Below are 26,645 nucleotides of genomic sequence, written 5' to 3' on the forward strand. Positions count from 1 at the left end.
TAGCATCTATCCCACTAATAACCAAACTTATGGAAGGAGTAGTGATGGAACAGCTCGCTAACCACCTAAACAAACACTCAATTTTACACGAATCTCAATCAGGATTTCGATCAAACTACAGCACAGAAACAGTACTAGTGACTCTAATGAATAAATTTAAACAAACAATCACAAAAGGCAATAATATACTTCTCCTACAATTTGATATGTCCAGTGCCTATGATATGGTCAAGCATGGAATTTTATTACACACCTGGAATACTTTGGAGTTGAAGAAAACGTCTTCAATTGTTTTAAAGGATTCCTGACATCAAGATCATACCAAGTAACAACTAACGCAGAGACATCATCCCCATGGATACCTGAATGCGGTGTACCACAAGGATTCCCCCTCTCACCAACCCTCTTCAACCTAATGATGACATCCCTAGCCAATCTATTAGATAATCAACATCTCAACCCATAGATATATGCAGACGATGTCACGATCTACATCCCATTTAAACAAGACCTAAAGGAAATTACTAAAAAAATCAACCAAAGTTTCCAAATCATGCACTCCTGGGCGGACGCATTTCAACTGAAACTCAACGCAGAAAAAACACAATGCCTTATAATCACCTCACAACACAATACACACAAATTCGACACCATAACCTCCCCAAACACAACCCTCCCCATCTCAGACAACTTGAAAATTCTGGGAGTCACCATTGATCGAAATCTCATACTTGAAAACCATGTGAAGAATACAACTAAAAAAGTGTTCCATGCCATGTGGAAACTCAAAACAGTGAAACCTTTCTTCCCAAGGGCCATTTTCATGAAACTGGTGCAGTCATTGGTGTTGTCACCTAGATTATTGCACGCACTCTTCGCTGGCTGTAAAGAACAGACCATCAAAAAACTTCAAACAGCCCAAAATACCGCAGCCAGACTCATATTTGGGAAAACAAAATATGAAAGCGCTAAACCCTAAGAAAGAAACTACACTGGCTACCACTGAAAGAACGTACCGCATTCAAAATCTGCACGATTGTTCATAAAATCATTTACGGAGAGGCCCCGACTTATATGCTAGGCCTTGTGGACCTGCCACCCAGAAATGCTAAGAGATCTTTCCGCACCTTTCATAACCTACACTTCCCCAACTGCAAAGGAATAAAATACAAACTAACAGACGTGTCTAGCTTTTCTTATATAAGCACACAGATGTGGAACTCTCTTCCAATACACCTAAGAACGATCAAAAAATTGACCAATTTCCGCAAATCCCTGAAGACATATCTCTTTAGCAAAACCTACCACGAGAACCCTTAACTAACTACAACACAACACCTAATCAAAATGGCACAGAATGTATCTTTCAATAACGACTTGTCCAAACCTCCCTGTATTCCTTTACCTCTATGTAATTCTAATTGTTTTCTTTAACCTGGTATAGATATGCCATACCAGGTCTCTGTAAACCACATTGAGCCTGCAAATAGGTGGGAAAATGTGGGATACAAGTGCAATAAATAAATAAAACAGAGAATGGTCAGTATTCTCAATGGAGAAGGGCAGATAGTGGCATTCCCCAGGGGTCTGTCGGGACTGCTGCTTTTTAACATATTAATAAATGATCTAGATATGAGAATAAATAGTGAGGTAATTAAATTTTCCGACAACACAAAGTTATTCAAAGTTGTTAAATCGCAAGAGGATTGTGAAAAATTGCAAGACGACCTTACGAGATTAGGAGACTGGGCATCTAAATGGCAGATGATTTTTTTTTTTTTTAATAATCATGTTTATTAAAGATCAATAACCTGTACACATACCAATATAGAAAATTGTAACATATCATCATAGCAAATTGCCGTTCTCTTCATGTACAGAGGTCATCAACTTAAGTCAACAAATTTTTTTTTTTAACATAATAATGTGAACAAATGCATGTGGGAAAGAGGAACCTGAACTATAGTTATATGATGCAAGGTTCCGCGTTACGAGTCACTGACCATGAAAAGGATCTAGGAGTCATAGTTGGCGATACTTTGAAATTCTCTACTCAGTGTGCTGCAGCAACAATGAAAGCAAATTATTAGGAAAGGAATGGAAAATAAAAATGAGGATGTTATAATGCCTTTGTATCGCTCCATGGTGCGACCAGACCTTGAATACTGTGTGCAATTCTGGTCACCACCTCTCAAAAAAGATATAGTAGAATTAGAAAAGGAACAGGGAAGGGTGACGAAAATGATAAAGGGGATGGATGACTTTCCTATGGGGAAAGGCTGAAACAGCTAGGGCTCTTCAGTTTGGAAAAGAGATGGCTGAGGGGAGATATGATAGAGGTATATTGGAACGAGTAGACATGAATCACTTCTTTACGCTTTCCAAAAATACTAGGATTAGGGGGCACACAATGAAGCTACAGAGTAGTAAATTTTAAACAATTCAGACAAAATATTTCTTCAATCAATGTGTAATTAAACTCATAGCCAGAGAATGTGGTAAAAGCAATTAGTTTAGCGGGGTTTAAAAAGGGTTGGATAGCTTCCTAAAAGAAAAGTACATAAGCCATTATTAAAATGGACTTGGGGAAATCCACTGCTCATTTCTAGGATAAGTAGCATAAAATATTGTACTGTTTTGGGATCTTGCCAAGTACTTGTGACCTAGATTGGCCACTGTTGGAAACAGGATACTGGGCTTGATGGACCTTCGGTCTGTCCCAGTATAGCAACACTTATATACTTATGTTCTCAAGGCCTGAACTCCTGCATCCATGGTTTAGAATTTAGTCCATGTTAAAGTCAGTAGTTATACTGAATTATCCTCAAATGTTAAGGCTGGAATTATAATTATTATCCAGCTTTTCCTACATAAGCACGCAGTTATGGAATGCACTACCACTCACCGTGAAAAAATGCATGACCTAACCAACTTTTGGAAATCACTGAAGACCTGCCTGTTCAACAAGGCATACTGCAATAATCCATCCTAATTACCAAACAATGAAACTCAAGCCTGAACTGAATACAACCTAACTCTCTGTACTTGACTACCAAAGCGTACTCTACCACGAATGAACTTTAACGCAATACCACTTTATCTCTTATTCCGAATATGAACTCTTTATATATGACTGCTTAATCTACCACGTCAATCATGATCTTTGATCTAATACCACTAGTATCTCTCACTCCGGAATGGCGATCGCCATGACGGAACAATGTAAGCCACATTGAGCCTGCAAATAGGTGGGAAAATGTGGGATACAAATGCAGCAAATAAATAAATAATACCAAGATGCAGAACAAGTTAAAGTCTGTGATAACACTACTGTACTTAGCAGTTCATGTTTTGCAGTGGTACCCCTTGCCCACCCAAAGTTCAATTGTCTGTTGGCATGGACTTTCCTCCCTCATCCTTCAAAAAGAAGTGAACTCAGGACCAACCCTCTCTCCAAATACAAAGAATAAGAAAATCAAGCAACAGCCAGCATATTTAATGGTGAGGTAGAAAAGGCGATGAAAGCCAAAAGAGCAGAAGACAGATACTAATGAAGAAAACAGAGATGTACACAAGCAGTGATAAGGCAGGCCAAAAGATGCTTTCTGTAGAGGCAAAAACTGGTACTAACATTTTTTCAAGTACATCCAAAGCCAAGAGCTCATAAAGGAGTCAGTTGGACCACTGAAAGACTAAGGAGTAAAAGGAGTGCTCAAAAAGAATATGGTAATAGTAGAAAAACTAACAATAAGATGGTTCTTGATGGTGCCAGGGAGGAAAAATAACACTAGTTATTTCCATGAATAAGGTAGCTTATAAGGTTTAATGTGAGCTGCACCATGCATTTACCATGGGAATTAGTAACATTAGTACTGGGTTACCACAGTACTGCACAGGCTGCAGTAAAGCTGTGTAAAATGCAATGCTTTACTGCAGTATTACTTACTTCTCCTCTTAACTGGCAGTGGGATGTACAAATAGAGTAATAACTAAAGTTCTTTTAATGCAGGCACTCATGAAGTTGAGTGTCTGACAGGTTATGAACTTCTCAAGTTGATTGGGGAGGTCAGATGTGAAGGCAGCAGCTCTGCTACTGTTGCTAGCTACCAGGATGATTAATACTGGGGCTCTTTTACTGAAACTTAGTGTCCACTAATGGACATTAGTGCATTCCAAATGCTGTACATCCTATTGTATGTGCAGCATTTGGCACATACAATAGGATGGGCCACATGGAACTTAGGGTCCCTTTTACAAAGGCGCGCTAGAGTTTTTAGCGCACATTAAAAATACGCCTAAGCTAAACGTTAGAGACACCCATATGTTCCTATGGGCATCTCTAGCGTTTAGCATGTGCTAATCATTAGGGCAAGTTATAAACTCTAGCGTGCCTTTGTAAAACACTCACTTAGTGCATGTTAATGGATATTAGCGTGCACTAAGCTTTACCAAAACGACCCCAGTTTTATGGGTAGACATGGGAAGAGAGGGTTTCTGGAATTTCACAGTGTGCATACTCTTGCCCACAGATCAGGGCCAGCATAATTTTCAAACCATATTTTTGCACAGGTAAACATTTTTACCCATGTAAAAACTTCTGAAAATTGTTCCCTTTATTTTTAGAGTAATTGTTATATGTCCTTTTAGTATAACCATGCACCTTTGTTCTTAGAACGCTCTCGAAGTCCGTCCTTCAGTTGTTCATGCTATATTGTAGCCTTAGGTCAGTATCATATCTACAGAGAGAACTGATATGAATCAGAAACTGAAGTAACTCCATATTTTTCCTAGTACTTCTACCTTAACTTTAGCTCGAAACACATTTATTTGATCTTCATGCGTTTGAAATTTACAGGGAATTCATTTCAGTCTCCTTTGAGGGTAGTTAGATGGCACAGGCAGTTCCTAACAAATTTTACTCACAAATCAGCTCTCTTAGCCCCAGCTAAAATGCAAGGGTGCTGTGTTTAATTGGGCATCTCATTTTTATGAATTCTGTTTTGAGTATCCAAATTCAGCTCTTAGACTTTTATGGTGACACATCCAGTTGCCTTCAGAAAAGTGAAGATCACTGAAGTGATTATTTCAGCCTGTTAATGGAACACATTTTAAATGTACATTGTTACCCCCTAGGAACACATACAAGCATGGAGCAGATTCTGCTAAAGGCTTATTAATCTGGATTCTTGCCATTCTTTTCCCCAAGATATCAGTCTTTAGCGTTAACTTTCTGTGCCTTGCCAGTTCCACAAAGGACTTAAAGCATCCTTCAGTGGATTGCAGCTGCTTCCTTTTCACTGACATGGTTGTAGAACTCTCGGAATTATTTTCCACTAAAAAAGGTAATTATTATGTATTAGTTAAAATAATTCAATTTCTGAATAATCATTTCCAAGCTTTCCTGGACCAGTATTTGACATTGTTAGATATGTTTAAAAATCTAATTATTCAACATGACATGCCAGAGTTAATCCAAATAGACCAGACTGAGTCAGAATTCATGAAAAATCAGTGTTAAATTGTCTGTAAAGAAAACATGTACAACAGCATGGAATGCACAATCCAAAGGCATGGTAAAATGGTTTAATGGAGCTCTGAAATAGTAACTCTCCAAATGTGGTTTTGGCAGGGCACTGATTGGAAGTTCTAATTATTGCAGCCTGAAATGCTTTGCAGTCTTCAAATCACTTCTTTATGGCAACAGGGAAGAAAAGCAAGATAGCTTACTACTTTTGTTCAGCTGCAATTTAGCTTTTTTTTCTCTATTATTCCAGATACACACAAAAAAGCCAACTGTAATGTCTTGGGTTCAGGTGAGGTCTGTGGCAAGGTGTGAGTACACTGAAATTGCAATTATTAAAATCCAGATGAAAGAAGATTTTCAAAAGCTTCTGATTTTAATACTATAGATTACTAGCATCAAAGACCCTATTTTAAAAAGGAAAATTAATGCAATAGGTGGAATTATGATTTTTTTTTCTGCAGTTATTTTCACAGAGGGGCAATTTTTCCACACTTAGAAGCTTTTTTGAGGAACTAAGGGGGCCTTTTACTAAAGGGCATTAAGTCCTTAGGGTTAGATTCAATATGTGGTGCCTAAAAAATCGGAACTGAAAAAATAAGCCGCACAGTGCTATTCTATAAGCCGTACCTAAAGTTAGGCACGGTTTATGGAATTAGCACTTATGGCCAAGAATCACACCTAACTTTAGGCATGGCCATTTGCACCAGCTAAAATATGGTGAAAATTGTCATGCCTAAATTAGGCATGCTTTCCTAGTGTGCCTTAGTAAACAGAGTCCTTAGTCTAAAAATTATGCATGTAAATTCTCACCCATGACCCTCCCATTTCCATGCCCTTGTTTTGCACTCACACATAAAAGTTAGGAACAGCACCCATGCCTAAATTTACTCACATACATTTCAATTAAAACCAATTAATGCTAATAATTTCTAGGATGCCAATTATCTGTGCTAATTGGCTCAATATTCAATTAAGTTGCGAGCATAAATTGGATATGCTCCCAAATTTGCATGCGCAACTCAAAGCGCAATATATAGAATCAGGGGGTTAATGTTTGGTTAGTATGTTCAGACAGGCAATCGCAGAAATAGATTCAAGCATTTTGCGGTATTTTGTCTCTTTTGGTGGTGCTGTTCATGTTTGCAGCCAGAGAGGGGAGTGAATCCACTTTTATAACTGTTTCTTCCATTTTGGACTAGTTAGCAGGAAGGATTTCAGCTAAAGCTGAACACCTTTTCTGAGGCATATATCATTTTCAGGCTGGTGTGAGATTCATACCTGCTTTTGCTGTGTGTGCACAGCAAAGCCTAATCTGAATGTTATGTTTCCTTATTTAGGTGCAGGTAAATGCTAATTTAAGTGCAAATCCACAAATATACCAGGTGATTGTCTAACCTGAACAAATGCATACCAGGCTAGCATGCTATTATTAATTATATTAAAGGAGAGCAGTTTTGAAACAGCATGAATAAATTATTGTTTACCCAGTTTAATAACTTGAGAAATTGTTACTTGTTTAGTATGGAAAAAACAGTTTGGGAAAAATACAACGGGGTTGATATTCAGACCGCTAAATTAACTCCTGCAGTTAGCACTAAACTCAGATATTCAATGCTGGGCTGTTTTTGGTGACTGGTATCAAATATCCAGTTCATTTTTGAACTTAACTGGTAAGTCGGTATTCAGACTTAGCTGGTTATGTTCAAACCAGCCAAAGATATTCCATGTACTCATGCAGCCAAATATAGCTGCTAAATTGGGCTGAAAATCGACGATAGCTGGTTATATAGCCTGATATGACCAGCTAGCCGGTAACTGGCAATATTCAGCGGGAGATAGCCAGCTGTCCCCTGCTGAATATTGCTGGATAGCCAGTTATGAGGCATTTAACTGGCCAGTTACCGATCCTGGCCTGTTAAATGCTTTTCAATATCAAGGGGTATAGAAATTAAAAGCTTAAATTTATACTGCAACATGACCTCCTCCAGAGGTGGCACTGTCATCTAACCCAGTACTACTCACCCTTTCCTGATAAATGTGGATACTTATCATTTAGAAATCTCTCATGTGTATTCATTCTGATAATCCTGAAAATCTAGATATGTATTTTATTTATGACTTTATACCCTACATTTTCCTGCACAAATTTGAGCTCAATCCGGCTAACAAGCTACTAGAAGACAGTACAAAATATGAAAGGGAAGGGAAAGGGAAATGATATACCGCCTTTCTGAGGTTTTCCCAACTACATTCAAAGCGGTTTACATATATTCAGGTACTTATTTTGTACCAGGGGCAATGGAGGGTTAAGCCACTTGCCCAGATTCACAAGGAACTCAGTTCCCCAGGATCAAAGTCCACTGCACTAACCACTAGGTTACTCCTCCACAAATCCCACACAAAAAGGAAATAATTATAAATATATATGCCATAGGGGGATAGGGGGAGAAAAACTAGGCATAGGCATAAATTAACATAAATTTTTTAAAAAGGAAATTTTTAAAAACTTGCGAAATCTAAGTAATCATGCTGGGATCTAATGTATTTCGGCAAGGAATTTCACCATTTAGGGGGTCTTTAACTAAGGTGTGCTAGCGTTTTTAGCTCGTCTTACAAATTAGCTGGTGCTAGATGCTGAGACGCCCGTAGGAATATAATGGGCATTTTAGAAGAAAAAGCAGCAGAATAAACTGACTTATAGACTACTCAAGGAGAAGCAAATTTAATAAACTATAAACTATAGCACTGACCTAATCTAATCTACATAATTTGACATGAGAATTCTTACCTGATTCATAAAATTGAGGCCAGGATCTACAGATGAGAGAAAAAGCAAAAATGCAGAAAATATTTTGATATCAGAAACTAATACAGAGATATTAAATGCACTTAACTCTGGAACAAAATACCTCTATAATACCTTTCATTCAAGATTACTATAGATCACACAGGGAGATGGTATTTATTTATTTTATTTATTCATGACATTTATACCCCACATTAGCCCAGTGGTGTAGCCACAGGTGGGCCTGGGTGGGCCAGGGCCCACCCACTTAGGGCTCAAGCCCACCCAACAGCAGCACACCCTTAGCAGTAGCTGGTGGGGATCCCAAGCTCTACCAGCTGAAGACCTCCCTCTGTTGGTGCCAAAAATGCTGCTCTCCACTTCAGCAGTCTGAACTTTCTAAGCTGCGTATGCTCAGTTTTCCGTGCATGCCTGCTGCAGACTGCTGAGGTGGAGAGCAGCATTTTCCTGCCAGCTGAGATTTGTTTTTTTAAGATAACGGGGGAGGACACTTAGTGCCCACCCACTTCTTGTCTAGGCCCATCCAAAATCCACTATCTGGCTACGCCCCTGCATTAGCCTGAAATAGACTCAAGTTCAATGTGGTTTACAAACAAACAATGAGGTGAATAAAACATAATAATGTACAGAATATAACACAAATTACAATAAGTTCAAGAAGCAAATTAATACATGTGTAGTAAGTAACCATGGATTTAGACTATCTCAAGGACAAACAAATAATTAAGGGTGGATAGCTGAGAGCATAATTAGGCAGGACTAGATGGAAAACAAGATTAAGAAAAAGGTGTGGGTATAACTCAAATAGATTTCTTTGTATTCAGAAAGGCAATGACTAAAAGTTAGGTAATCATCTGTAAACTTGATTGATTTAGGAAGAGAATTCCAAATTTTGCTGCCTTGATAGGAGAAATTAGCAGAGTGAATTGTTTTATATCACATTCTTACAGATAGGGAATGCAAGACAAAATATTCTGTAGATGATGAAACAGCATTACGAGGGGGTAATTCAATAAGATTATTCATATAATATCAGGCTTATTTTCAAAAGAGAAGGGCGCCCATCTTTTGACTCAAATCGGGAGATGGGCGTCCTTCTTGCAGGGTTGCCCAAATCGGCATAATCGAAAGCCAATTTTGGATGTCCTCAACTGCTTTCCATTGCGGGGATAACCAAAGTTCATGGGGGCGTGTCAGAAGCATAGCGAAGGCAGGACTGGGGAGTGCTTAACACATGGGCGTCCTCGGCCGATAATGGAAAAAAGAAGGGTGTCCCTGACAAACACTTGGCCGACTTGGCCCTTTTTTTTTTTACGACCAAGCCACAAAAATGTGCCCGAAATGACCAGATGACCACCGGAGGGAATCAGGGATGACCTCCCCCTACTCCCCCAGTTGTCACTAACCCCCTCCCACCCTCAAAAAATGTTTTAAAATATTTTTTCCAGCCTCTATGCCAGCCTCAAATAACATACCCAGCTCCATGACAGCAGTATGCAGGTCCCGGGAGCAGTTTTAGTGGGTACTGCAGTGCACTTCAGGCAGGCGAACCCAGGCTCATCCCCACCTAACTTATACTTGTGGTGGTAAATGTGAGCCCTCCAAAACCTACCACAAACCCACTGTACCCACATGTAGGTGCCCCCCTTCATCCCTAAGGGCTATAGTAGTGGTGTACAGTTGTGGGGAGGGAGTTTTGGGGGGGGGGGGGGTTGGGCTCAGCACCCAAGGCAAGGGAGCTATGCACCTGGGAGCTTTTTCTGAAGTCCACTGCAATGCCCCCTAGGGTGCCAGGTTGGTGTCCTGGCATGTCAGAGGGACCAGTACACTATGAATGCTGGCTCCTCCCACGACCAAATGGCTTGGATTTGGTCATTTCCATTATCGCCGAAAATCGGGGACGACCATCTCTAAGGACAACCATCTCTAAGGAAGACCATCTCTAAGGTCGACCTAAATGTTGAGATTTGGGTGTCCCGACCGTATTATTGAAACAAAAGATGGCCGCCCATCTTGTTTCGATAATACAGGTTTCCCCACCCCTTCGCGGGGATGTCCTACGTGGATGCCCTCAGGAAAATTTGGGCACCCCGTTCGATTATGTCCCTCCACGTCATAGATGAGGCCTAGTTGAGGGTGCTTCTTTTTTAAAAATCTTTCTGTTAAGGACTCATTATTCAAAATGGTTTATGTGGTTTACATTTGGATTGACCAAAAATATCCAGCCAAAATTTATGAGGTTATGTAGAGATGGGCTGGAAGGCATTTCAGTTCCAGTAAGAATATGCATTTGGTTTCCAGTTTGGTTTTGAAAAATGTTATGTACATAAAGAATGTATATTAAATCAACTTTATACACATATGGGAGTCAATTCTGTAAATAGCACCCAAATATGTTTGCAAAAATGTGCGCTAAGCATACCCAATTAGGGGTGCGAGGATTTACACCAACTGAACCCTAGTGTTAAATCTCTATGCACACAACCCCTAGAAATGAACCTGACCTGTCCATGGCCCTCTCATGGCTGTGCCCCCTTTCCACGCACATCATTATGGAATAAGAACTATAAAGATGCGCACATAAATTCCAATTTGTGCAAGTTAGTGCCAATTGGTTGTTAGCAGTAGCACCCAATTATTGGCACTAATTGGCTTGTTAAACAATTAAACAGCCCAAATTTGTGTGTGAAGTTTTGAGTGCTATATATAGAATAGGGGAAATCGTCCAGACTGTGTGTAAAGCTGATGTATGCACATTAACAAAGTTTAAGGTGATCACAGTTTGTTTATTTAATCTAGAAAATTCCTTTGTCCTTGGCCAAAAGGGTATCAAACTGGTTAGACAATATCTAGGGCAATGTGAGGATTGGTACCAGGTATCTGTAATGCCTTTCCGTTGGAGTTAAAAATGATATCAGATTATCTTCAATCTCAGCAGACTTTAAAGACTTGAGGGTCAATATTCAAAACGTTTATCTAAATAACAGCACTTGTTATAAATTTAGGTGTGGGATCCACGCCTAAATTTTATATGCGAGTTCAAAAAGAGAGCACGGAAATAGGAGGGTCATGGGTGGAAAGGGAACATTTCTAACATTTGCACCGCGGGAGGTGGTGGAGATGAAAACGGTAACGGAATTCAAACATGCGTGGGATAAACATAAAGGAATCCTGTGCAGAAGGAAGGGATCCTCAGGAGCTTAGCCTAGAAAGGGTGGCAGAGCTGGTGGTTGGGAGGCGGGGCTAGTGCTGGGCAGACATATACGGTCTGTGCTGGGGCTGGTGGTTGGGCGGCAGGGATAGTGCTGGGCAGATTTATACGGTCTGTGCCAGAGTTGGTGGTTGGGAGGCGGGGATAGGGCTGGCCAGACTTATACGGTCTGTGCACTGAAGAGGACAGTACATATAAAAAAGTAGCACATATGAATTTATCTTCTTGGGCAGACTGGATGGACCGTGCAGGTCTTTTTCTGCCGTCATCTACTATGTCACTATGTTACTATGTAGTTGTTGTAGAATTCGGGGGATACGCGTCTAATTTAGGCACATATATTTGCACCATGTTTTGGTTGGTGCAAATGGCTGAACCTAAAGTTAGTGTCATGTCCCCTACCTCAACGCAAGCGGCATCCTCGGGCTGCGCGGGGTCCTCTCGACACGCACACTTGACTGGCACTGCCTGAGCCATGTGTGTGTAGTTCTCTCTGGGTTTGTTCAGAGAGTGGTGGTTGCAGACTCCTTAATTGCTTTGCTTCCATGCACCTGCTTCTGTTCTCTCTATCTGCCTGGCTTCTAGGCTCCTTGATTGCTTTGCGTCCACCCACCTGGGTCTGCTCTTCCTCTGCCTGGATTCCCTTGTTTGTCTCCTAATGGTCTTCCGGTTTCTCCTTCCCCTGCTCTTGTCCTATGGCTGTGCCCCTTCTCCCTGCTGATGTCAGACGCCAGCAGTTTATCAGCTGAGCCATAGGCGCCTGGTATAAGAGGCTTGGACAGGCTAAGCCTCCCCTGCTGTGCTCTGAGGGGTTTAAATTGTTGATTTACCTCCATCCTCACAGCAGGAGCTGCAGTGAAAGCCCTCTAGCCTTGTCCAGTTGTAGAAATTGGTTTATGGTTTGTTTACCTTACTGCTGGGAGAGCGGGGGAGGGGGGTTGGCTGGCAGTGTCCTGGGTTGCCAGGGAGATATTTAAGGAGGATGACTTCCTGACCTGCACTGAGGATAGATAGCAGCAGAATCATACTGGGCCAGCATGATCAGAAAAACTCACCAGACAACAAAGGTAGAAAATATCATTTTATTTTCATTATAGTGTTTGGAATATGTCCACTTTGAGAATCAGGTGCTCAATATTAAAAGTTTATATTCATTTACTTATGGCATTTTATCCCACATTAAACATGAATTAGGGTGTTTTGTGGCTCTACATGAGAATTGTGATGATATGATCCCTTGTTTCATATTGTTGATGGTCTGCATTTTCCACATGGGTGGTATATTGGTGTATTAGGTTCTGCCCAGTGTAATATTTATGGTACAGTAAGGTTCTGAGTGTGTTTTTGCACAAAGTTGTGCATAGTGTTTTGCAGTTGAGCGATTGTGCTTAGAATATGCTTTGAGCAACCACTTTATTCTTTGACATATGATACATATCTAATATCTAAATTTAATAAAAGGTATTAATTGTGATTATTTTATTTTTATTTATTTTTTTTTCTGTGTGTTATCAGACAATTATGTATATAAGCTCTGCCCCTGGCTCCACCCCCTAACCACGCCCCCTTTAGCCTCCCCAAACAGTTGGGCCACCGACCGCCTATGAGCTGAGCTCTCCCTGAACTAACTCTGTAGTCTGCTTCTTATCTACTGGTCCCTTGTTGCTGACTTTGCCTGTACCTGGTTTACCCTTCTGCCTGTGCCTGCCTACTAACTTTTGCCTGTACCTGGATTACTCTCTTGCCTCCCGCCTGCCTACTGACTTGCATGTACCTGGATTACTCTCTTGCCTGCCACCTGCCTACTGACTTTCGCCTGCATTTGGATTACTCTCTTGCCTGCTACCTGTCTACTGACTTGCCTGTACCTGGATTACTCTCTTGCCTGCCGCCTGCCTACTGACTGCCGCTTGTACCTGGATTATTCTCTTGACCTGCTGCCTGCCTGGCCAATACATTCATCACCTCACTTCCAGCTCCATCCCATAAGTCCTGCAGGCCGCCCGCACCTAGGGGCTCAACCTCTGGGGAATGGCGGTCAGCGCAGGTGAAACCCGGGGTTGTCCAGCCGCCAAGCAGAACCTGGTCCGAGTACCGGGCTCAGCAGAGCTCTACTTGGTACAAGAACTCACAAGTCTGACAGTAGGCTCTATGCACGTGCAGTGTGCGCCAAAATGGGGGTCAATATGATGCTGCTTTAACATTTAGGGATGAGACCCTCTTGTAGTAGTTTTGTTATGTGGGCTCTCAGGAGTGTCATGAAGCAGTCGGAGGCATCTCTTATGATGGAGGTCAGGCAGGTGTCAAGTTGACAGTGGGATGTAGTGTATTTTTTTTAATCAGCTTATGGATAGCTTCAGATGTTGGCAATGCAAAGGTAGTCTAAGTATCGTTGGCCCTCGTGGGTGAGTTATGTTGTGTTATGTCACCTAGGAAGTTTTCAATATGTGGTCCCATTGCGGGTAGGGTCAGTCTGATCTTAGCTACTTTTTGCTCAAAGTAGTTGGCTAGTTCCATGGTTGTGGGCTGTTTTTCATTGGAAATCATTATGTTCTGGGTATCAAGGAGAATGTTCACTATGCCACATAGGTTTTTGGTGTTGAGGTGGCCTGATTTTATGTGGATGTCATAGTATTTGCATTTGGCTTGTTTTATGATGTTTTTGTAGGCCCTGACTGCGTTCTTCCATTGGGTTTTGTTTCCCACTGAGTCAACCTTCCTTCATTTTCTTTCTATTTTCCAGCACGTTCTTTTCACAATGAGCACAGCACTTCAGGAGTTAGCCAGGGAGTTAGTTTGTTGGTGGATTTTTCTTGTGTCTCAGGGGCGCTATTATGTCTAATGTAATCTTGCTGATGTTGTCCCAGGTGGTTAGGAAATCTTTGGTGAGTGACTGAGGGGCCCTTTTACAGATGGGTGGTAAGCCTAACGTGGGCTTACTGCTCGCTCTTCTGGGACTACCGCCAACCCAACATGTCATCGGCAGTAGTCCCACCCCGAGCACACACCATTTCTGGGGGAAAAAGAAAAGCCCCTGGAAATGGCTTGTGCGGCGGTAACCCGGCGGTGATTGGACATTGCTGCACGCTGCCTGGTTACTGCCAGGTTTGTACAAGAGCCCTTATTGCCACCTCAATGGGTGGCGGTAAGAGCTCCCTGCCACATGGCCATGCAGTAAGAGTTCTATAAAGAAAAGTAGACAGCTACTTTTTTTTGTTTTTAAAGAATACAAGTCAAATGGCCAAAAAAATGAGCACACATTAAGGGACAATCACTTACACTAGCCCTATAGCTGATGCAAATGTCCATTCCCAGATGTTAGCATGTATGTACATAAATGATAGATTCATATCACTTTTGCACATACCTGTTCACTCTACCCATGCACATGCCCAATGGCAAAGTATGTGCCACCAAATTATGATGCATACTTTTTCACTAGATGGTATTCTATAAAAAGTCACTTAAGCACATAAAAGACTAGAATACCGTCATTTATGTACTTTTGTGGCACTTAAAACCAGGTGGCTCCTTACAGAATTACCTCTCTTTTTTCATTTTCTTATTCCCAATACTCTTTCCTTCTGAACTCCTCATCCCAACCTTCTCTCATTCTTTGCCCCTTATCAAAACAAAGTGATTCTGTATGAGCCTACCAAGTGATCACCATATCCATGTGAGCTGGTGTCAATACAAGAACCTCTTTTTTTGAAGACATCTTTGGCTGCACTCTGGTTTAAGGTGTGGAGTTTTGTCCCTCTTCTTTGTTTTCCTTATAGTCTAACCAATTTTTTTGAGGCATTCATTTTCAGGAAAAGTGAACTCTGGTCTAGAAGATGCCGCCTGCCTCTGTCAATTTTATCACACAGTGTGTTAATGGAACATCCATGTGGGCTCTTTCTCCTACCTGTTCTGAATAAATTTGTCTCAGGGCACAGTCCCCCCTCCCCCCCCAAATCAGCTTTACAACCAGTTTCTATTCAAGATTTTGATTCTGTCATCCTCCAATGGTTTACATGTGTTGAATATTCAAGGTTTAAGCATTCCCAGCATATTCTATTTGTAAAAATCATCAATACATTTTGAGAGTTATTCAATGGCCTGATTAATTATGACTAATTGAAAAATCAAACCTTGCAAATATTTATCACTAGAAAGAACAAATGTCAGGCTAGTAAACAAACCTATGTTAGGCAAGCACACTCCACACTCATTTCTTCTGCATAATGTCAATAATAATCTGTGCAGCTTTTTGTTTAGACTTTGAATAGCTTGTATGAAGGAAAGTGAATGCCTTTGTTTTGTGAATCTAATCATTCATGAGTAATTCCAAGAGAATGGGAATAGATACAATTAGCTATTTTCTCAGGAAGAAACAAGGGGCCTGATATTCAGTGATTTAGCCATCCACTGACCAGTTAAATTGCTTGTATGAAGGTAGCCTTTAATATTCAGCAATAATTAATTGGCTAAGTGCCACTGAATGTTGCAATTAGCGCTGAAGTAAAAAATGGCTATGTTGTGGGCATTACAGGGGTGGAGTCAGCACTTGGCCACTTAAGTGCTGATAATCAACTCTTAAGTGGCTAGGTTTAATGCATACATGGGACCACATAAATGTATGTCCTATTATTATGTGGTAACCCATGGCTGCTTAAGTGCTGAATATTGACTTAAGTGGCTAAGTTTTAACTGGCTTAAAAATAACTGATATTCAGTCTGAGCCTGCACAGGTCTTAGCTTTGAATGAATATCTGGGAATAACACTGACGGTTGAATATTGACCCCAAAGATGGTTGTTCTGACAATTACAACTAATTATACTACTAATCATTTCTATAGTGCTACTAGATGTGTGCAGCAGGGTACACATCATCCCCCAGATTCTATATATTGTGCCTGGCATTCTGTGCCAAAATCCAAGCATATTCTATAACAATGTGTGTAACGTAATTGGCTTTAACAAGTCAATCAGCATTTTAAGAGCATTTAATAAGCAATAATGAGCACTAATTGGCAATAATTAGAATTTATGTACATAATTCACTAAGCGTATTCTGTAATGCAGAGCACCTAAATTCAAATGCACAAAGCCATTTTTTACATATGCAGGAGCAAACTATGAGGTGCGAACCTCTTCCCTGAAGAAGGATTACGAAACCTGGCCATGTCGGCAGAGGTTTGACTCGGGTGAAAAATCACTGCCAAAGTTAAGTAGTACCAATATGCATCTCAAAAGTTAAAGCTATAAGCCTTTTAGAATATGATTGTTAAGGATTATATAAAAAAAAGTTCAAAAAAGAAAAATTCTTTAAGAGCTATGGGTAGATCAATGACGATGTGTACAGCGCCATGAGTACATGGGACGTTGTTCCCAAATGGTAAATGCTGTCAGTTACTCTGATGATCCCAGTTAGTAAAGTAACAAAGCTAATGTGAAGATTTTAAAGTTGTATGATTTTGGACTGTGTGAATTATAAGAGTTTGAAGTGTTTGGGACAGAATTGAGTGAATTTCAGAGCCAAAAAGGGGTATGGTTATAGGTGGAGAAATGGGTGGTTTATATGTGCACTGTAATAGAATATGCCCCTCTGCACCTGAATCTATGCACTGGTATTTACGCAGTGTTTCCCTTGGTGTAAATGGATACCCATAGTTCTAGGCACTGGGATATCAGTTAAGCATATTCTATATACCGCGCCTAAATCTAGGTGCCACTTACAGAATACGCTTAGGCGGGAATTTAATCTGCATGGATTTTTCAGGTGCCATATATAGAATCTAGCCCTATATTCAGGTACTTTTTCTGTCCCTAGTGGGCCACAATCAAAATTTTATACCTGGGGTAATGGAGGGTTAGGTGACTTGTCCAGAGCCATAAGGAGCTGCAGTGGGAATTGAATCTGGTTGCCCAGGATCTCTAGCCAGGTTAGTGACTTGAGTGGCTAATTCCTTTGAATTCTTTATTGCACATGTTTCTATAGATATGTGCAAGTGTATAATCAGCAGCTGATTTAGAATTTTCCCATAGGCATAGCATGATAATTAAGTGATGATTTAACAACATTCAGAAAATTAGGGTAGAATAATGGCTTAACTCTCTGCTCGTCTCAGAATTTCTCTTGATTGTTTATGGCTAAAACAGTTGCTACTCACCTAGTATTATGTTTATGAGATTCTTGATATCCCGCCTTTCTGTGGTACAACCAAAGTGGTTTACAAGTTGCATACAGGTACAGTAGGTATTTTCCATCCTTAATGGGAAGCACTAAAGTAAGCGGATCTGATCAAACAGATTTGCAGAATGATAAAAAATAAATGGAGGGGAAGGGGGAGAGAAAGACCTCAGACAGGTGATGATCAGCCAGATTACTGGAATTCCTCTTGAAAAATCACCATATATCAATCACTGCTCTTGCCCCAACCTCCTCCCGTGGTGTAAACAAATGTTTATGTGATTTTTTATAATAAATGTGCTAAATCCACTGTGTTCGTCAAAGCATTCAAAGACATGAAATGCAAAAGAATGTTCGCGTTCGATTATGCCCCTCTATATATTCCATTGGGCGTCTTTAGCATTTAATGCATGTAAAAATGCTGGCACGCTTTTGTAAAAGACCCCCTTAGTGCCAGTTCTCTAATGGCGTTAATGTTGCCAAACCCACTATAGAACAATAGTGCAAAGCCACTTTGGCGTAAAGTTATAGAATGAGAGAACAGCTGTGCTCATGTGAGGTGTTTGGGTAGAGCATGGGCAGAATCACAGTTTATTTCCATATTTTAGAAGCTATGCACATTGGAAGGAATTCAATAAATGGCACCGAAACTTAGGCGTCAAAAAAATTCAGCACTAAGCGCTATTCTATAAAGGGCAGGTGCCTTAAATAGAATAGCATTTACCCTCAGATTCTATATAGAACGCCTAGAGATCTGTGCCAAAATCCAAGTGGATTCTATAACAACGTGCATAACTTAACAAGCTTAACAAGTTAATGAGCGCTGATAACAGCTCTTAACAAGCAATAATGAATAACAAATTGGCACTAATTAGAATTTACATGCATAACTCACTGTAATGAATTCTGTATTCTGTAATGTAATGAATTGTATTCACTGTAATGAATTGGATTCAATTTAATGAATTGTACACATTGTAATGAATTCTGTCTTCTGTAATGAAGTGCTTCAAACTTCTAACCCGTGCAGGCAAAAAGGAGCATGGTTATGGGCATTTCATGTGCGTTCCAAAATTTACATGCATAGTTATAGAATATGGTCCAGTGTGCATAAATCAACATGATGGGATTTACACCATGTTTTCATAGGTGTAAATGGACGCGCTTAGTTTTAGGCACTGAGGTATGAACTAAGCATATTCTGTATACCGCGACTAAATCTAGGCCACTGATTTCCATACCAATTTTTTAGGCACCATATAGAGAATCTCCTTAGCGCGGATCCCGTGCACAACTTTTGGGTACTGGACTTATGCCTACTGAAACCTGGTGTAAATGCCGGTGCCCAAGTTAAGTACGGTTAGGCAGTATTCAGTAATTCTGTACACAACGTTTTGGAATGCTCCTGAGAAGCCCATGGTCATGTCCCCTTTTAAGTTGGGCACCATGCCTTACAGAATATCATGCATCCTAATGCGCACAGAAATGTCAATGGGTGCCAATTAACACCACTAATTGGTTGTTAGCACCTAATTATTGATGATTCAGAGCTCATTATCCAATTTAATTGCATGTGTATCTCAGAAGTGCACCCCAAGTTGGGCACACAACTTTGAGTGGTGATATGATTGAGGTCTAAAAAATCCTGAGTGGTGTAGAATGAGTAGAAGTAAATTGATTTTTTACTCGTTCCAACAAAAACAAATAGGAGGAAATATTTTTTCACTAAACGAATAGTTAAGCTCTGGAACTCTTTGCCAGAGGATGTGGTAACGGCAGTTAGCATATCTGGATTTAAAAAAGGTTTGGAAAAATTCCTCGAGGAAAAGTCCATAGTCTGCTATTGAGACAGACATGGGAAGCAACTGCTTGACCTGGGATTTGTAGTATGGATTGTTGTCACAATTTGGGTTTCTGCCAGGTACTTGTGACCTGGCTTGGCCACTGTTTGGAAAACAGGATACTGGGTTGATGGACCACTGGTTTGACCCAGTATGGTACTCTTATGTTCTTATATAGGAACTGGGGGATTATGTGTTAACATTTAGGCTTGATCTCAAGCAGGAGTACATGTCAGCAACCACAATCTAAATACTTTCTCTGCAGAATTTGTGCTAGTAGTTTGTAAATTCACACAGGCACCTTTCTGACTTTATACAACAGCCAAAAAATAGCAGCCTTCCTGTCCTGTTAACATACTTACCCTGTTATATACTTATCTTCTTTTTGTACAGATGCCCTGTTATACAATTGCCCTCTTTTTCTATGAGCCCCATTCCTCCTTTGGTTCTAGGAATGTGCAGTCTTGGCCTACCCTGATTCTTACAAATTACCTCTGGGACATGAATGAGTTTGCTTATTCATATGTCCAGTTTTTCACGATTTTTAAGAGGCCAATCTACAATTGTAAAGCTGTACAAGAATATAGGAACTGTATGCTGATTGAAAGCTTATATGGTGTTCAATGATGCTAAAAAGCACTTTTCAATATCAATTTTATTCTTTAATGATATTTTCTCTAATGGATTGTTGCTCCTTCTTCTACTCCTAGATATTTATTTACATTTTCCTGTTCAAATTCTGTTATTGTTTAGTCACAAGTTAGATGCTTTCAGTTTTGCTCAATGTTGCTTTAAGGCAGATTGTCTTAGCATATTTGTCCAACCTAAGTCATCCCAATGTCATCTGTAAAGCTTTTTTTTTTCTGCTAGGACTTGATCACTGGGGGGCCCTTTTACTAAGCCGTGTAAGCGTCTATGTGCACCCAATGTGCGCCAAAATGAGTTACCGCCCGGCTACCGCTTGGCTGTTGTGGTAATTTCATTTTTAGCATACGCCCAATATGTGCAGCCAAAAAATAATTTTTATTTTCGGATGCGTGTATCGGAATGCACAAGTGGCATTTGAGGCGCATAGGTCATTACAACCCGGTTACTGCACGAGACTTTACCATTAGGTCAATGGCTGGTGGTAAGGTCACAGACCCAAAATGGACACACGGCAATTTTGATTTTGCTGCATGTCCATTTTTGGCAAAAATTTAAAAAGGATCTTTTTTACAGGTGCACTGAAAAATGGATGGGCATGTGCCCAAAACCCGCGCTTACACTACTTCAAACCATTTTCAGCGCACCTTAGTAAAAAGACTCCTAGGACTATAGAGCTTCAAGTCATCTTCAAAATGTTAAATATGATGTTACCTCTGGATCTTTACAATTTGTTGAATTAAGGCTAAAACCATTGATCAAAAAATGAATGAGTATTCAATGGATTAATTGCTATACAAAACAAGAGCGGCAATTACATAGTAACATAGTAACATAGTAGATGATGGCAGAAAAAGACCTGCACGGTTCACCCAGTCTGCCCAACAAGATAAACTCACATGTCATTTTTTGTGTATACCTTACCTTGATTTGTACCTGTCTTTTTCAGGGCACAGACCGTATAAGTCTGCCCAGCACTATCCCCACCTCCCAAACACCTGCCCCGCCTCCCACCACCGGCTCTGGCACAGACCGTATAAGTCTGCCCAGCACTATCCCCACCTCCCACAGCCGGCTAAGCTTCTGGGGTTCCCTTCCTTCTGAGGAGGATTCCTTTATGTTTATCCCACGCATGTTTGAATTCCGTTATCGTTTTCCTCTCCACCACCTCCCGCGGGAGGGCATTCCAAGCATCCACCACTCTCTCCGTGAAAAAATACTTCCTGACATTTTTCTTGAGTCTGCCCCCCCTTCAATCTCATTTCATGTCCTCTCGTTCTACCGCCTTCCCCTCTCCAGAAAAGGTTTGTTTGCAGATTAATACCTTTCAAATATTTGAACGTCTGTATCATATCACCCCTGTTTCTCCTTTCCTCCAGGGTATACATGTTCAGGTCTGCAAGTCTCTCCTCATACGTCTTGTAACGCAAATGCCATACCATTCTCGTAGCTTTTCTTTGCACCCCTTCCATTTTTTTCATATCCTTCACAAGATATGGCCTCCAAAACTGAACACAATACTCCAGGTGGGGCCTCACCAACGTCTTATACAGGGGTATTAAAACCTCTTTTCTTCTGCTGGTCACACCTCTCTCTATACAGCCATATCTTCTAGCTACGGCCACCACCTTGTCACACTGTTTCGTCGCCTTCAGGTCCTCAGATACTATCACTCCAAGATAGCTCCGTAATATTTCTCACTGGATTTTGTCTTAGATATATGACATGCTGTAGCAAGACAGGTTAGAGTAAGAAAAGAAAAAGAGACAAAAGAAAAGTAAAAATAAAAGGAATATAAAGTAGGTGAAAAAAGAAAAAACTGGAATAAAGGTAATTTAAAGTGATCAAAATAAATCAGATGCACACAGCTGAGAGGGGGGCATGTCAAGATGGCGACACGCAGTTGAACGAGGATAGAGCCTTCCTTGTATTGATGCCGGTTAAAGAATATTTTCCTATGATGCCTCACACAAAAAGAAAGTGAACGGTCTGGGGAGAAGCTTCGACAACCCGGACCTCTTCCCCTTGTCAAGCTTCGATTGAAAAGTACACCTTGCGAATTTCCACCCAGGATGCCGTGAGGAGTCCGGCTGTCCTCAAGGTAGGGGAAAACCTTGAGGACTTGGACCTAGATGTTACTCTCTCACCTCCGGCGCTTCATCCACCGCTCCCTCCCGACAGCCGCCAGAACCAGTGAGGATCACCCGAAACTGAAGTGTTTGCTGTGGCGACCTCGATCGAAGGTGCTGGAAAGGCGGTTTGTGCAGGAGAGCTCCAGCGTTGAATTGAAGCAATTGAAACCTGCTTCGGGAACGGTGTCATTGGAGAACGTTTGGATTGTTCTCCAACAGTTGGCAGTTACCGTAGAGAAATCTACAAAGGAAATTTCTACACTTGTGAGTACCATGAACACCTTTTCTGAGTCTCTGGCGAATATTAGAACTGATTTTTCTACACAAACTACGAAGATTAACCAAGATGTAAAAAAACTACAAGACATCCTCAGAAATGATTAAAGATAAACTTATTATTAAAAGAAGGATCGAACAAATTGAAAATCGCTGCGTAACCCTAGTAGCGCTCTAGAAATGTGAAGTAGTAGTAGTAGTAGTAGTAGTAGTAGTAGTATTTTAAATTTTCCAAGAGAAATAGGAATATCACCACTGGAAGCCTTTAAAAAATGATTGGAGATATTCCCCTGAAACTTTCTCCGGTGAATAAAGTCTATTATATCCAAAAAAATCTTGGAAGGAAATTTGAATATATCTGAACTGTTGGAAGTTTCTTTATCTGAACACTCTGAAAGAATGACATTATTTGTTCAATTAGTTTTCCAACAGGATTTTGAAGGTATAAAAAAAATATACTTCCAAAAAATGAATGATTTGTTTTATGGTAAAACAGTACGAATATACCAAGATGTTACAAAGCAGACACAAGAACTCAGGAAATTGTTTCTGAGTATGAGAAAGGAAACTTTACACATAGGTGCTTCGTTCTTTTTGAATTATCCTAGTAAGTGTGTTTTGAAATATCAAGGATTAAAACATATATTTTTTTCAGCCAGAGCAGTTAAGAGTGTTTCTGGATTCAAGGAAATTATCTGCGGATGCTAACAATTGATTAGAAGTAGTTGAAATAGGTGAGAAAATGCATGTTAAGCCTATTCTAGAAATTATACTTGTTTAGATTCCCCTCTTCTGATTCATGCCCCCCCTTTATTTAGCTCATTTGTGATTTAAAGAAGACATACAATATATGATTACAAAAATTTCTTTGGAGATTGTATCCTAATGTTTTTTCTGTGTCTGTTTTTCTGTAACAAGTTTTTCTTGTGACGTAAAATTTTGAAATTATAAATAAAGAATTAAAAAAAAATAAATCAGATGCACACAATGAAAAGTTATGCAAATATGACCATAAAATCACTACAGAATTTCAAACCGAAGATATCAGGAACTGATGCAGGAAACTAGGATTCTTGACCCTAAAGTTAAAAAACATTCTGAGGCCTATTTACTGTGTATCTATGGCAATAAAGATAATAAATAGGGTCCTCTATGTTCAACATGTTTATTGACAAATATTTTCCACTGAAAAAACCCAATGAGCATATTTTAACTATTACTTAAATTCATATTTCAGATGGGATTGCTTAAAATATTTCAAAACAAGTTTTGAAAGAAGCAGAAGCTTAGAAGTTAAGCTTAAATCATATGTTACTAATTCTTTCCTTAGAGATGTTTAAAAACAAAAGTATTTGCATTCCAGCTTTGCTTGAAGTGGCACCGTGGTGAAAAAAGCCCACTGAAATGGAATGCAAAGTTCAGGAAGATTCTTTTAGTGCTGACATCAGACTGCTAGAAGCCAGTTTTAATGATGTCCATGCATTATCATAATGAAGCACATTAGTATGTAAAAAGTAGAATTATATATGCCCCCAGATTCTATATAGTGTACCTAGAGAACTGCGCTGAAATCGGTGCGGATTCTAAAACAATGCGCATAACAATAAGCTTAACAAGCTAATGAGCACTGATAACAGCACGTAACAAGCAACAATGAGTATTAATTGACACTGATTAGAATTTAGGTGCACAACTCGCCAAGCATATTCTATAACAATGTATGCTGAACTTCTAATGCGTGCAGGCAAAAAGGGATGTGGTTATAGGCGAGGAAATGGGCATTTCATGGGTGTTTCAAAATTTACACACCTAGTTACAGAATATGGCCTAGTGCATCTAAATCTACAAGCAGAGATTTACACAAGTTTTCGTTGTTGTAAATGGATGCATGAAGATTTAAGCACTGAAATATAAACCAACCGTATTCTATAATCAGAGCCTAAATCTAGGCACTGATTATAGAATACGCTTAGTCAGAACTGATTTCAGGACCAGTTTTTTAGGCACCATGTATAGAATCTCCTCCATGGTGTCAGAAAAAAAAGGAACCCCAACCTTTTTACCAAATAACTCAAAAACAAATGTACTATTATTAAAATATTATTATTATTATTATTGACAGGTATTACTGCAAGATGCTGTACAAACTGGATGATCTCTGTTTTCAAAATGATATCATTCAGGAATTGCCATTAAGATCCATTTAACAAAATGGTGTTTAGTGAAGAAGATAAAATTGCAATTAAAGTTTTGCAACAAAATAGAGTGTATGGTACAAAACGTTTGCTACAGGACTTTCCTAATAAAGGCGCCCTTTTACTAAGCTTATTATTTCCTTTTTCTGATTTCTTAAATTCAAGTATGTAATTTATCAATGTAAGGTTGAAAATGTTCAATAAAAAATCAAATTGATATGTAAGATTAGAAAGTGTGTAAGAAAACATTGTCCATCAGCATATACTCAGTACTTATCTTGGTAGATGTCATCGCTCTTGAAAATAATACATTCCATAAATCCCAACCGGGGTTCCCCTGTTTCACCACTGTAGGCTGTTTCAGGTGAAAAAATGTGTCATAAATTCAATACAAGATAACATCAAAAATGCAACATACACAAGAAAAACTTTCCATTCGAGGCATTCGCCATTTCTTCTGGAAGTTTATTTGACAAGGCTTGAACCATGATAGAGGCTCTAGGTACCAGCAGTATTCACTACCTTCTGCTTTTGGGAACTCTGGCTTTCCGTAGAGTTTGCTTTTGAGGCAAAGATATTCCGCTATTACAGATGTGGTTGTATAATCCTTCCTTCTTTCCTGCTTTCCATGTTGTTTGGCAGGTACCCTCATCCTTGCCCAAATATGTTCATGCTTCACTCAAAGCTAGATTTTAAAATTTGATACCCATTGCATCAGGGAGGATTCTCCTTCCTCCCCTCCCCCCCAAAATAATACCAGTGTGTAGTGGCAGGTAGGTAGGAATCCTGACCAGATCCTCCTTTTTTCCCATGATAAATCCCCCTAAGGTCAGGCAAACTTCATTAGGCATGGGTAGCACCATCGACAACTTGAAGAAAAGTCAATGTAAGGCTTAAGAACCAGTATATTCTCCAAAGTCCTCCTCCTCCTGCAGAGGCTTCCTGTTAGCATTGAAATCACCGACCCAGGCTGATTTTTTTTCAAGTTCAGTTGTTGCTGATGCAGGCACTGACAGGCCTAGATAGAATCATGGTACAACCAACAGAAAGGGAAGAAAGGACACAACAGAACCAGATACCAAGAAGAAAGGCAAATAATAAAAATTAACACAACCATGTCCCAAACTGAACCTTACCGACCAATCCAAATGGGATACGTAAATGCCAGATCAGTATAAATAAAACAGAGACCATAATGGATTGGATCACCACAGACAATCTTGACCTCCTATTCATCACTGAAACCTGGATTCATGACCTTAAAGACCCGATAATCTTAGATCTATGTCCACCAGGATACAAAATTACCCACTGGACAAGAAACGGAAAAAAAGGAGGAGGAATAGCCATAATATACAAATCCGAGTTCACCATCACAGCCACAGCCAAATCCATTCTGCCACAACTTGAAATCGCCTCGGTAAGAATTAATCACCCTAACCTACAGGAACACCTTAACACAGTCCTGCTCTACAGACCACCAGGCAATTGGCAAGACTCCCAAACATACTTCATTGACTTTATCTCGAACACTTGTGTCTCCACCTCAAATCTTATCATTATAGGAGATATCAACCTGCACCTTGAAGATCTCAACTCAACAAGCACCCAAGAATGCGAAGAATTCCTACAACTATGGGATCTTCGCAGGACAAACACGCAGCCAACTCACATCAAAGGACACACACTAGACATTGTCACACACAAATTCGATCCCGACTTAAACCTTATACTAACAGACACAAAATGGACACCAGCACCATGGTCCGACCACTACAAAGCAAACATCTCCCTCCAATGACGAACGACTCACCGAATAAACAAGAACGAAAAACCTAC

At 40.0% G+C, this 26,645-nt stretch overlaps 1 protein-coding gene across 2 annotated transcripts in view; it reads right to left on the reverse strand.

The window, feature by feature from the left end:
* Nucleotides 1-26,645, reverse strand: part of CLNK (cytokine dependent hematopoietic cell linker) — a 194,198-nt gene that overhangs the window by 133,747 nt on the left and 33,806 nt on the right. For both annotated transcript variants that reach the window (XM_030192602.1, XM_030192601.1), the window contains exon 4: nt 8,313-8,338. In XM_030192602.1, the coding sequence (XP_030048462.1) occupies nt 8,313-8,338 (26 nt within the window). The remainder of the gene's footprint in view (nt 1-8,312; nt 8,339-26,645) is intronic.

This window comes from Microcaecilia unicolor, chromosome 2 (genome assembly GCF_901765095.1).
Source record: "Microcaecilia unicolor chromosome 2, aMicUni1.1, whole genome shotgun sequence".
Lineage (NCBI taxonomy): Eukaryota > Metazoa > Chordata > Amphibia > Gymnophiona > Siphonopidae > Microcaecilia > Microcaecilia unicolor.